The following is a 13,846-nucleotide window of genomic DNA, read 5'->3' as shown; positions in this document are numbered from 1 at the left end:
AGCAATTTGGCACACCCTGCAGTGGTTCAGTTGAAGCATCATGATTAAAGATTTGAGCATCATGATTGTAGCTAAAAAGGTCTTTCAGATACAGATTTTGCAGAGTTGTTGTTGATGCTGAGCCGGCATGCACATCTTCGGCCCTGCTGTCGTGTGTCGTCCTGACTCATGGTGTGCAGATCACTGCTGGTGTCCTCTCACCTGAGGCTGATTACATGAGCTACACTCCTTCAGTTTCATAACAGCCGAGTTGGCGTTTATCAGCTGTGAGCATACCGGCCTCTTACCAAGTTTAGTCACTGAGCCCTGCGGTCCCGAGTGGAGCGGAGAAGCTTAATGCTGATATCTGGCCTGAAACAGAGGAGACTGTGTGTCTGTTTCCTCAACACAACACGCAAACACACTCTCCACCTTAACAAATCATCAGCCTCATCACATGACATGATTATTTCCTGTGACACGTTCACCATACCTATTATTTTTATTTGATTTTTAAATTCTGAAACTCTGAGTATCACCTGATATTGACACTGATACAATTAGGAGGAAGAGCTAATGCCAAATTACAGTGTAGAAATAGAGATTAACAACCCCTGGATTAGAAATAAAAAGAAAAAATAATTAATGCATTAGCCTAGCATTGCAAACATATTCTAGCAAAGCAGTCTTCAGTACAGTCCAAGCTAACAATTTTTGTTTTTCTAGATTATGTGAGAAACATTTTAATAAAATGTGATGCATATACACAGCTCTGGAAAAAAATTAAGAGACCACTTCAATTTATGAATCAATTTCAAAATTGAGAATCAACTACGGACAATATTTCTTACAAATTCCAAATAAAAATATTGTTATTTAGAGCATTTATTTGCAGAAAATGAGAAATGGCTGAAATAAAATAAGATGCAGAGCTTTCAGACCTCAAATAATGCAAAGAAATTTATGCCACTCCTGGTGAAAAAATTCAAGCAGTTCAGCTTGGTTTGATAGATTGTGAGGTTAATTATTTTAAGTCAATTATTGAGGTCATCACAATTTTCATGCATCTTGGCATGTTCTCTTCCACCAGTCTTACACACTGCTTTTGGATAAGTTTATGGTGCAAAAATTCAAGCAGATCAGCTTGGTTTGATGGATTGTGAATTTAATAATTTTAATTAAATTAATGAGGTCATATCGTACATTTATTGAACGATAATTCGATCGTGACAAGCCTACTCAGTGAATAATTAAATGAAAGTAAACAATCACAAAGAAAATAAATATTTAATAATCACAATTAAATAATGCATGCAATGTTTTGTACAGTATATTACATATTAAACTGTACTAAGATGTAAATAAAGCTATTAAGTGTGGTGTGGAGGACTGTAGAAAGGTTGTACAAAAAATAGACATCAGAAAAAAAATGTTCACAATGGGGGGTTAGAAATGGAATTAGACATCTGAGAAGTTTAATACCTCTAAAAACTATTATTGTAATACTTCACTAAATTAGTTTTCTTTTTTTTATTTTTTTTTATTTTATTTCTAATTTTTTCCCATTTTCTCCCCAATTTACACGGCCAATTACCCAACCCATTCATTAGGACTCCCCCTATCACTAGTGATACCTCAACACACCAGGAGGGTGAAGACTAGCACATGCTTCCTCCGATACATGTGAAGTCAGCCACCGCTTCTTTTCGAGCTGCTGCTGATGCAGCATTACCGAGCAGCCAGCGCGCTTGGAGGAAAGCGCAGCGGCTCGGCTCCAGTACATCAGCTCACAGACGCCCTGTGCTGCAGACATCCCCGTAGGAGTGATGTGGGGAGAGAGCGCCATCTACCCACCCAGAGGGAGCAGGGCCAATTTTGCTCCCTCTGACGCCGGCAGCTTGATGGCAAAGCTGCATGAGCTGGGGTTCGAACCGGCGACCTCCTGCTCATAGTGGCAGCGCTTTAGACCGCTGGACCACTCGGCGCCCATTAGTTTTCTTTTTTACAGAACCTGACTTTATTCATTCTAATCCAGCATTTTCTGCTCGTTCTGTCCTCAATACCGATACTAAGCATCGGATCAGTACTGTCTCTGTTTCTGTCCTGAATGTAACCCCCAGTCTCTCTGATCTTTCTCACTCTTTCTCATCCTCCACACTAATCTGCTCAATGGGACTATTTAGCTGCACAGAATAATCCAGCTGGATTTCTGTGGAGGCATTAGCAGAAATTGGAATAGTGTCTGCCTGTCAGTGTCTCTCTCTCATATTCTGCACTGTAAGCAATGCTGCTAATCGTAATAGTGGAGTTGAAAAGCCAAGGGGCGCTGCAGGCAAAACCCAATCTCTCCAGCCGACAGTTTAGGGCTCTAAACTGATTTAGAAATCAGTTCAAACTTGTTATTGTCTGTCCAAAGTTCTTAATGTTTGTCTTCTATGGTTCTCTGTATTTCTCTACATCCAGGTGTGAGTCTGTTAAACTGTCCATTATGAGTACAAAATATAAAATGGCAAAGAGCTAAAAAAGAATATTTAATTTTCTGTCCTTAAATGTTACCCCTCAGACTCTCTGATCCGTCTCTATCCATACTAATCTGCTATATACGGCTATTTAGCTGCACAGAATAATACAGCTGAGTTTCTGTGTTGGCATAAGCAGAATGTGAAATAGGGGCTGCCTGTCAGTGTCTCTCTCATATTCTGCACTGTAAGCAGAGCCACAGAGCTCAACTGCAGTAGTTAAGTTAAAAAGCCAAGGGCACAAGGGCCGCTGCCGTCACAGCCACATCACAAGCTTAGAATGCTAAACTGATTCATTTAGATGTGTTGAGACTAAAGCTATTGATCAATATGAAAAAAAAAATATGAATTTTCCACACAGTTTGTACTTATTAAAAGAATCAATTAAAGTGGAGTTTAATTCATATTAAATTATGTTTTTGTTTAATTGTTTCTTTTTTTAGCTTTGACCACAGATTGTCCTTTATAAAGAGGTATCTACCTACCTACCCACCTTCCTACCAATCTCACCCACCCTGTCTTTTTTAATGCACCCAAACAGGTGCCATTAACAGGCAATAGTGTGTTGATTTTCATTTGATCTTTTCAAAGACAAGGGCATTTATGAATAGTTACTGGCAGTGTCTGGCTAGAAATAACAGAGTATAATGACATATCAAAATTAATATAAATATTTGGCAGTAACCTTCTGTCAGTATCAGTGAATGCATTTTAAACACTTGCTACAGGCTTGTCTAGACTACAGTATGTGTGTTTCCTATGTACAATATCTAAATTCATATTATCTAAATCACCTCTTCTTCTATCTTTCTTGCAGATGGGAAATGCCTCGGAAACTGGCCGATTTGTTTCCACAATCCCCAAGGAGCATGACGTCTGCATGGGTGCCATATACACGACTTTCTGTACGTTGTTCTTACATACAAACTTCTAAAAAAATCTAATGTCTGTGACATTTGGCATTTAGTTTCTATTTTCTATTACTAGCTGGTTAAAACTGTATGTCTTCTGTTACAAAATTGCATAAAATACCGCATTTTTCGAACTATAAGGTGTACCGTATTATAAGGCACACTATAAATGAACGTCTAGTTTCTGGTCTGTTTTGTTTAAAAGTTTCTGGTCTGGTATTTTAACAGCGCAGCGCTTCTATGCTTCTCAGCAGAGGAACCTCACCTATGTGTTCAAGCTGTGAAGGTGTGCGAGCGGTCATTTAAAGAAACAGTAATGTGCATGGTGCAGTTGTGTAGCCAAGATAGGAATGAACATCTGACGGTTGACTGTTGTCAATGTTTAAATCTGAAATTGATTTAAAGACACCTCACTTCCGATATTTTTACAGCGCAGGTGCAAGGCATGAAAAACACTGTTGTGTAAGATAGCAATGAGCATTCCGACGCACTTTGCGCAAGGTGTAAGATTGGGCCCATAGATGTTTAGCCATGCAGATGTTTCAAGCCATGTAGTACATTCATTAAATGCTATGTCATGTTAAAAAAAATCCATTCTCTTGTCTTTACACCCGGGACTCAATTGTCACAGAAAAATTACATTGGAACGGTTTCATGAATACTGTATTTCTCAATCAGCATTCATGTATTGCAAATAATAGGGTTATATGCAGCATATTTCTGAATATCCATTTAATTAATATGAACAAAAAACATTTGGTCAGCAAACTTAAAAAACAAAAAAAAATTATTTTGTTGCTCAGAGCTATCCATGGTGCTGACTCATGTTTGTTCTCTTTGAATCATTATCCTCATGTGCATGTGGAGCGCGGCTGAAACAAAAAAACAAAAAGAAAAACAGTGAGTTATATTATATAACCCAAATTAGAAGCTTTTGGTCAGAAGCCTGTTTTGTGAAAGCGGCCAACATTTGAAACAGTGGCTTCTTCCACTAGCAAATGAAATGCCATTTAAACAACAGCAGCTGGTTTATGGGTACAAGCCAAGCTTATGGAGAGCTAATGCTAAGCTAACATTCATGCTCCAATCAGTGCACGGACAGATGGACAGTAAAACATTTACGTATGCTACAAAAACATGTTTTCTCTGTCTGTTTTTTTTTTTGCTGCTCCAGGTGTGCTGTCTCTCTTGGGGAACGTCATTCTGCTTCTTGTAGCGTATCGAAAGAGGTCGTCCCTGAAGCCAGCCGAGTACTTCATTGTGAACTTGTCCATCAGCGACCTTGGAATGACTGTGACTCTTTTTCCTCTAGCTATTCCCTCAGCATTCGCTCACAAGTAAGTCACTACCAAAACCACACTAGCCTGAAGAAACAATGCTTCCACATAAACATTGTAGGAATTAGGGCTGCGCAATATATCTCTTCAATGCTGTCTTCAAAGGAAATGCAATGCCATTAGGTGAATTAAATAAATTAAATCAATTAATAATGTTTTTCTGCTTAAGACAAAATAAAAATGTACAATAATAACATTTTTCAGCACATTTCCATTACAAGGAAGATTACAGGCACCCTGTGCTTGGCGCATCGCAATGCTCATTGCTATCTAATACTTATCTTGCACCTACATCAGCGGGCGTGGTGGTCTATAATTGGGATGTGTTGGCAACAGAGGCACGCCGCATGTTCAGCGCCCTTACACCTCCACTATTCACATACACACACACACACACACACACACACAAGGACACAAAGCAGTGCCCAAACCCAACTTTTACATCAACAATAAACAGAGTACAAAATAAAATAACACTGCGATCCTTCAACGCGTGAACGCGCAGGTCAGTTTCCTCTACAGAGAAGTGCAGATGCACTGCGCAGTTAAAATACCTATCTGCCAAAAACAGAGCACACCTGGATCTTAAAAAGATTGGCAAGTGACACCAGTTTATTTGTCTAATAGCATTTATAAAAAAACTGACAGCTAATAAACAAATGTATCAGTCATTTCCGAGGCAAAGTGGGTAAGTTACAGTTGGGAAACACTTTCCCAGGACCTGGATTAAGAACCACTTGTCTGTCATATGGGGAGACCTTTATATTCTCAGATTACTGACAATTCAGGTCTGTGAAACCAAGTACATTTCATTAAAGAACAGAAGAGAAAGAACGTAAATTTACTCAAAACTGTGTTTTGTGTTTATGTGGTGTATTTTTTCAGCTCTGGAGTGTCACAACAGTCTGCTGTTTATCATAGGACAGGAGGAAATCCCAGCAGGGCCTTAGCACTCTAAAATTAAGCAATATTCAATCCATTTCATATGTAGCTAATTTGTAAAAAAAAATTTAGGTTAAATTGCTGACCAAACTAAACTGAATCTACTTAAAACATCTTATTTACTAATCTACTTTCTTATTTTAACTTGGCCTGGTTAAATTGGCATGTTCTTGGCTCCATGTACATGAAATTAGCTGTATGTTCAAGGGAATTCCAAATGTGCTGAAATGTACAACTTTTATTTGTGAATTTAGAAAGTGAAGAAAGGGGAGAGAACTCAGGGAACTTTTGGGCTGGAGTTCAGGTGGCTTCAGCTTGTATTAGGAAGCTGTTCCCCCTCGCAAATGAGTGGAGTCAGGAAGGAAAAATAAGAGTTAAAAGGGGGAGGAGTTGGGTGATGGAGGGGTGCGAAGATGAACAGGCTACATAACCTGAATAGACAGTATTTATTGGGTGCTAGATAAGACCAACTTAAACCAATGTAATTTAACATGATAATCTCAATAACCTCTCTCTTTTTTCTTCGTAGGTGGCTGTTTGGAGAGCTGACGTGTTTGTACTACGCTGTATGCGGTGTTCTGTTCGGCTTATGCAGCTTGACAAACCTCACTGCGCTATCTTCAGTCTGCTGCCTCAAAGTCTGCTTTCCTATCTATGGTACAATTTCCACCCACATCACCATTTACAATTCACCACCATTTATCTCCAGTTTTAGGGCCTAAATGAATTAAAGGCTGAAGTAACTTGCCTGTGCAGTCTTTCTTGTCGAAACTTTACTTGGCCTTTTAAGATATTAATGTTATCTTGTTAAAAACGATCAACACTCCAGTGTTCCAGTGCTTTTGGCCCGTTTTAAACTTTCTGTTTCAGTCAGAGGAATTCAACGTTTGGACGTTTGGCCCATTAGCAGCTTTGTTCTGTTTACAGATCTAGAGTTCTGTCAGGCTTGTTTAATCAGGCTAAAAAAGCCTCGAGCCACTGAAAAATACATAAGGGTTCATGTGCAGAGAGCAGAGCGTGAGTGTAGATCAGGAGAAATGCGAGAGAATGGCTTTGATAGTGAGGACAAGAGACATGAGGCTACAACGAGATGATGAGCTAAATGCAAGAGGAACAAAAAAAAAAGAAAGGAGAATAAGAGAGATTATGGAGTTGTTCGAGGACATTAGATGGGACACATCAGTGTGACGGAGAGAGAGAGAGAGGTAAATCTTGGTCAACATCACCGAAGGGCAGAATGCATAGGACTTCATGACACATGCATAAGCCTCTCCTCTCCTGTCAGAACTCAGATTCTGAAATACCACATGACAATCAGGGCCCCTACACTCTATATATATTCACCCTATATATATACACACATGTTGACTGGCTTTCAGCTTAATCTATATACACAGATATGTCACAGTGCTTTGACCACCTTAATATTACTACACTCACTTACCACCAAGCATATAGGAGCACTTTATAGCTTTGTAGTTCTATAGTTCCGGACTGTATTCCTCTGTTTCTCTACACACTATATTATCCTCCTTCACTTCAACCCTGTTTTTTATTGGTCAGGAGTCCACAGGACAACCACAGAGCAGCTATTTTTTGGATGGTGGGTCATTCTCAGCACTGCATAGTGTTGTGTGGATGAAAGTAAATCAAACACAGCTGCGCTGCTGGAGTTTTTTAACACTGTGTCCACATACTGTCCATACCGTATTACTATTAGACACTCCACTTTAGCTGGTCTACCTTGTTGATGTCAAGAAAAGTCAGAAACAGAAGCGCATCCTTTAGTCCTAACTAGTACTAAAAACAAAAAGTGATTTTTTTTTTAAGTTGGGGAGACTGAATAAAAACGTTTTTTTGCATACGAAAAATGAATTATCTGAATTTAAGATTTGTAGTTGGCACAGCATGCTTGTGTAGTAGTTGCCTTGAAATTTTGAGTTTTCTCAACTTTTCCACCTTTACAGTGCAGGCCAGCAGTGACACAGAGATGTTTGTGAACTCAGCAGCACACTAACACACTACTAACACACCAGCACTATTTTATAATACTGGCTCTGTGGTGTGTGCTCTGTCCTTTAGGGTCCTGGCCTTTGAAACAGGGTGAAAGAAGAATAATAAAGTGTTGTAATAATGTAAAAAGAGGACAATAAAGGTCAATCTATACTTCTGCACTGGGTGACATTCTATGACATGAAACAACACAAGTAGGCAGTCATAAGTTTAAGATTTCAATGGAATCTATGTTTAAGAAAATCCACATTCTGACATATTTAGCTTCTCTTCTATGGTTGAATATTGCCTGCTCTTTATGTGTGGTGCTCATATGTGTGTAATGTATCAACATACTCTTCCCCGATTGGCTAGACGCAGTGCAATGGTCAAATTAATTTGAATAAAGTTGAGCTCTGTGTTTAATGCAACACAACCCATAATTCACTGTGGAATGCAATGAATTATTAATGTTTCATATTTTACACTATACTAAATTCTTTGAAACTTTTATTGTGGCAATATTTTTAAGCACATAACCTACAAGACATTTATGCACCTCTTCTGAACTTATGCAATCTTGTTGTTTTTCTTCCTCAGGAAACAAATTCTCTTCATCTCATGCTTGTTTGATGATAGTGGGTGTATGGTGCTATGCTTCAGTGTTTGCTGTGGGACCCTTGGCACACTGGGGCCAGTATGGCCCTGAGCCTTATGGGACAGCATGCTGCATAGACTGGTAAGTGCTACTGTGATTGGAGCACAGCAATGAACTGCCAATTTTCGATATGTTTTGATAGTCCGGTTCTTATCTCATTACTGAATAATTAATCATTTACGCCACAAAATGTTACATTGGCTTACTGTCTATCTTTCGTTGTTTTAGGTATGCTCCCAAACGTGATGCACTAGCAATGTCCTACATCATCTGCCTCTTCCTCTTCTGCTATGTTGTCCCTTGTACCATCATCTTCCTCTCCTACGCCTTCATCCTACTCACTGTACGCGGCTCGCGGCAAGCGGTGCAACAACACGTCTCACCACAGACGAAGACGGCAAACGCACATTCACTTATTGTCAAGGTGACTCAACAGAACTGTCTAGGAACTCTTTTCCTATTCTTACCACGTTCATCCCTGTGGTTCTTCAAACTTTTCCAAATCTCCAAAACCAATCACACAGCTGGTGTCCGCAGACAAATATGCTTTAGCCACAGGCAAGACGGAATGTCTATTTAATCTTAAGAACAACTTAATCAACTTAGAGTCGGTTTTCCAGACAGAGACTAAGTTTAGCTTTGGACTAAATTGCAGCACAGTGTCCGAATGTAGATTTGTGGGCAGACGGACGTACAGACAAACAGACAGATAATAAATAGATGTTTCTCAACACTAATCCTGCTTTCCCTATTCCCAAAACACTTAATATAACTAATCAGCTCATTAACCTGTACTTTCAGAGTTATTATGAGTGTGTTAAAGGAGGAAACCCACTAAACTATTCAGTAAATTGTGTTGCCAAGTCCGAGATTGAGAAGCACTAAACTAAAGTACATGCTAGCTCAGGATGAGCCAAATTAAGCTGTCCCTCCTTTGTTGACTGCTGCTTCATTGATGCTGCAAGGCTAATATTACTGGTGTAAAAAAATACTGCAATACTGCAATACTGTATCGATTCTCAAAAACACAGCATCAATATTCATTGCTAATTGTTTAAAAGCAAAGACACTGATTTAAGTTGTTTTTTGTTTAAATACTGACCACTAGATAGCAGTGTTGTACTCCTCTGATTTTAGTAAAAAGACTTTGTTCCTGTATTCATTTCTTGTTTTTACTATGACGTTGTTTTGTTTTGTTTTCAAAAATATTTTTAAAATTACATCCAATCCCTTACAGAAACACAATGTATCACAATGCACTGAATTGTAACCCTGTATCATGATACTAATGATATCACCAGATTTGTGCCACCTTATTTTAGTCTAGACTTAGCCTTAGGCTGTTTTCACACCTGTAGTTTGCTTCTCTGGTGTTTTCCCTCTTGGTTTGGGTAATTAATAAATCAGGTTAAACTTCACCTGAACAGCCTTTTATTGTTTGAGCTGATTTATTGATCTTGATACTTGATAGTTGGGTGAGATTAAGGTTGAATCGCGTTCTTACCAAAAACAAACCATTCTGGAGTTAATTTGGGATCGGAATTAAACCTGTGTGGACTGCACCCAAGTGCGATTACTGTATTCACACCTGACAAAATTAATTGCACTGAGGGTGAAAATGAACCAGAGTCTATTTTAACTGGACTAAACAGTGCAGGTGTTTAAACATCTGTCCCTAAAGATATTCACATTAAGAAAGCTAATTTTTGGTCCCTCTGTTACATATATAAGTGGGAATAATAAAGGTGCAACATGTGTATAGCACTTTTGTAATGCATATTTATTCTCTGTTCTTTCTCGCAGCTCTCTGTGGCAGTGTGTATTGGTTTTCTGAGTGCCTGGACCCCTTACACAATCGTCGCAATGTGGGCCGCATTTAGTGAATCCGAGTTGGTCCCACCCGTTGCCTTTGCCCTCGCTGCAATTTTTGCCAAATCCTCTACAATCTACAACCCTGTGGTGTACCTTCTGTTCAAACCCAACTTCCGGAAGTCTCTGAGCAGCGACACGGCTGTAATCCGCAGGAGAATATGCTCAAGCCCCTGCAAAGGAAGTCCTCTCCCCGACGAGAAGAATTCAAACCCACCAACATCTCAACGCTGCACCAACAGCAAGGACATTAACAACTCCACCCGCGTTTCCAACGGTCTTACAGAAAGCCACGGGGCGTGTCTTCACTGTGCCGAGGCGGAGTCTCACTGCCAGCAGCCTACGCTGCAAAGGACGGCCCGTGTGCTGACTGGCTCCACCCACAGCGAACTGACCGTGAGTCAGATGTCAGAAAAAATGCATGCTGACTTCTTATGAGCGTGCTGAAGACATGCTGGACGCATGCCAGGAAGAAACAGACGGATGGGAGGAAATTCAGTGTCTTGTTCGTCTTTCTTGCGCAGGACATGAAAGCAGAACATTATTTAGACAACGGACACAAACAGGAGAATAAAATGTGAGTTTCTTGATTCAGATGTTTGTGTTCATTCAGTGATGGCCTCTTGAGAGTGTCCCAGATCCAAGACTGTTCAAGTCAAGTGGACTGGACAGAAGGAGGTCGCTAGCGGCAACAGCATGTTCGAGGACACTCAGAAGTCAAGATGAAGAACAACTTTGTCATCTCAACCATATAAAACCATTGTACTAGTGAAACAAGACATGGTAAAATGTTATGTGCATAAAAGGCCTGTTTGAGGTTCCAATATTCATGAGGGATGAATTAAAAGAAGAAAAACCCTTTACAGATCTTTAACCCTTAGAAGTGAAGAGCTACAGTATATTCAAATATAATTAATATTCACTGTGTTTAATTAAATGACAGCAACAGATGTACACAATCAGATCACAGTATTTTGACATCTTCTTTGTCTCTACACTCACTGTCCATTTTTGTTGGTCCCCCAATACATATAGGAGCACTTTGTAGTTCAATAATTACAGACTGTAGTCCTGTATCTGTTTCCTGCATACTTTATTATTATTATCCTCCTTACACCCTGTTCTTCAATGGTCAGGAACCCACAGACGAGACCACAGAGCTCATTCTTCCCTTGCTGTTGCTTGTGTGAACAAAGCTAGACAGAGATAAAGCTAACAGGAACTTCAACAAGAATCAAGAGCTTTGTAAAATACCTGGTTCATTGACTATTGACTCAGTCCAGCAGTGACACTTTTAGGTGTTTAAAAACTCCAGCAGCACTGCTGTATCTGATCCACTCTTCCCAGCACAACACACACTATTACACTACCACCATGTCTGTGTCACTGCAGTGCTGAGAATGATTGCCACCCAAGAAATGCTCTAAGGTGGCCCTGTGGGGTCCTAACCATAAAAAACAGGATGATAAAGTGTGCAGACTACACACCCTGTAGTTCCAGAACTACAAAATGCTCATACAGGGTCAATAAAGCTGATAAAAATAAAACTGAGTGTACAAACATGGTGATGGCCAAAATATTGTGACATGACTGTATTTTAACAGTACTTTACAAAGGTATTAGGCACCTTAAAAAATAGAAATAGAAATCCTTACCTAGGCAGTAATTTTTATTTATTATTATCTAAATCCACCCAACAGTAAGCTGGTTTGGTAAATCAGTGCTTATTGATATTAAATCAGATGAGGATGAGCTGGTGATTGTACTTATCCTAGATGTTCATGGGACATTCAGGAGATTTTTTCTCCAAACTAGCTCAAACGATCTTACCTACTTTCTTCAGAATTAAAAAAAAAAAATAACAAGAATTTCTTGTTCATTTTTTTTACTGTGTTTGTGTTTACCTGTATTTGTTTTAATGGAATCTGATGTCTTTCCCCGCAAACCCACTCTTATCACTGAGATAACTGATTAAAAAAAAATGTTTACATTCTACCAAACAAAAATGCTTCCATATACAACCATTTTAAAAAAGAAAATATTATATATAAAGAAATCAATGTAAATGTTTACGTTTCTCAATGTATCACTTCACACTTTCACAAAAATGATTTTGTATGAAACCAAAGTCTTCTTTTATGGCATCACTCAAAGAGCCCTCTGTATTATCTTTATTTCTGAGAGTGTAGGTGCCTAAACCCTCCAGATATCACTGCATACCTGATTAACATGGCTTAGTTCTCATTTGGCACAAAATAGATTTTGTCATAAATGTGAATAAATTAAAAAACTAAATACAGTAAACACAATTTGATTTGTTCTAAATTCTTGAGTAGGCACTCAAACATCAAGTGCCCCAATAGACGTCTTACATCTAAAGCAGAGCTTAGAAAGAGGCAGAGAAAATGTTTAAAGTAAGTTTACAACCGAGCTGTAGCAAATATCTGTACATTTAAATACCTAATTATTTTTTTATGTTATTTATTTATTGACGCTTTTATTTATCTATCTAAAATCAGTGAAAATTCCTCTACTTACAAATACAAATGTGATATGGATTACAAGTTTTAAATGTGCAGTTTCCACCAAATTGCTTGATGATTGATGAGCTGAAAGTGAATTAATGCTGAATTATACGTTGCACTTTTTATTGCTGGTCATAAATGTGACTTCTAAGTGTTAAAAGTCTTGTTTACTGAATTCAGGTTTCTGAAAAAGAGGGACATTAACATAAATACAGTTACATTGTGTAAAGGTCAAAAGCATTTTATCCAAACTCATCACTTTTACACAATTTGTATTCATATTCAACAAAATCTGAATGCAATGTCAACAATATAACACTCAGAAACAAATGTGGGTTCCATAAAATACAAAATATTCAACAAACATCCAATCAGTGTGCAGAAAAGCAAGTGTAAATGATCATGAATTAAAGAAAAGGTTTCACCGTGTCTCTTCACACAGACAGTATTAATAAAAACAGTGAGACAATCAAATAAACCTTCTTTTGGAAGAAGTAAAAAAATAAGGAAAAGAAATATATACCAGTGTGCCATACATGGTGGGTGTAAGGGCCAGACTTGTATTTTAACAATTATATTTATACAAAGACACTGCATGTGTGTGATGGCAAAGAGACAATCATCATTAAAAAAACGTTATACAGAAATAAAATGTAACATAAAACAGTATGTATGCAATAATTCAGTCGTGATTAATTCACTGGTTCAACATTCCAAGTTACTCTAATAAAGAATATTAAAAAAGTTAATTCCAATATGTACTGCTCTTTGTTTTGGGTTTAGAAAGACTTAAAATGAAATTTACTGAAATAGCATCACTTACACACCAAAACCTTGTGTATACATTTGTGAAGTTTTTCATTTTTGATTTCATTTTTGTTGTGTTATAATACAACGATTAACAGACCAATATAAACGTGTTCTCTTTTAAAGCTAATTTTCAGAAATTTTGGAGATACAAGGTTTTGTTTCAATAGTGAGAAAGTGAGACCCAGAGACCCAAATTTAAGAAAAATTACAAACACTTCTAAAATCTCCAAGATCTTTTCAGAGATATTAGATATTAGAGAACAAGGTTTTGCTTCAACAGTGAGAAAGTGAGACCCTGTTTTGA

The 13,846-nt window shown here is 38.2% G+C and overlaps 1 protein-coding gene across 1 annotated transcript in view; it reads left to right on the top strand.

Moving 5' to 3' along the window:
- The window catches only part of opn7d (opsin 7, group member d), an 81,473-nt gene extending 68,014 nt beyond the window's left edge, over positions 1-13,459 (top strand). The window contains exons 2-7 of the mRNA XM_022670629.2: positions 3,316-3,403; positions 4,584-4,746; positions 6,218-6,345; positions 8,281-8,419; positions 8,567-8,762; positions 10,142-13,459. Of these exons, the coding sequence (XP_022526350.2) occupies positions 3,316-3,403; positions 4,584-4,746; positions 6,218-6,345; positions 8,281-8,419; positions 8,567-8,762; positions 10,142-10,645 (1,218 nt within the window). The 3' untranslated portion in view covers positions 10,646-13,459. The remainder of the gene's footprint in view (positions 1-3,315; positions 3,404-4,583; positions 4,747-6,217; positions 6,346-8,280; positions 8,420-8,566; positions 8,763-10,141) is intronic.
- Positions 13,460-13,846: the final 387 nt, after the last annotated feature.

The sequence above is a fragment of the Astyanax mexicanus genome, chromosome 12 (genome assembly GCF_023375975.1).
Source record: "Astyanax mexicanus isolate ESR-SI-001 chromosome 12, AstMex3_surface, whole genome shotgun sequence".
NCBI lineage: Eukaryota > Metazoa > Chordata > Actinopteri > Characiformes > Acestrorhamphidae > Astyanax > Astyanax mexicanus.
The sequence above is the reverse complement of the archived record's forward strand: the minus strand, read 5'-3'. Positions and strand labels throughout refer to the sequence as shown.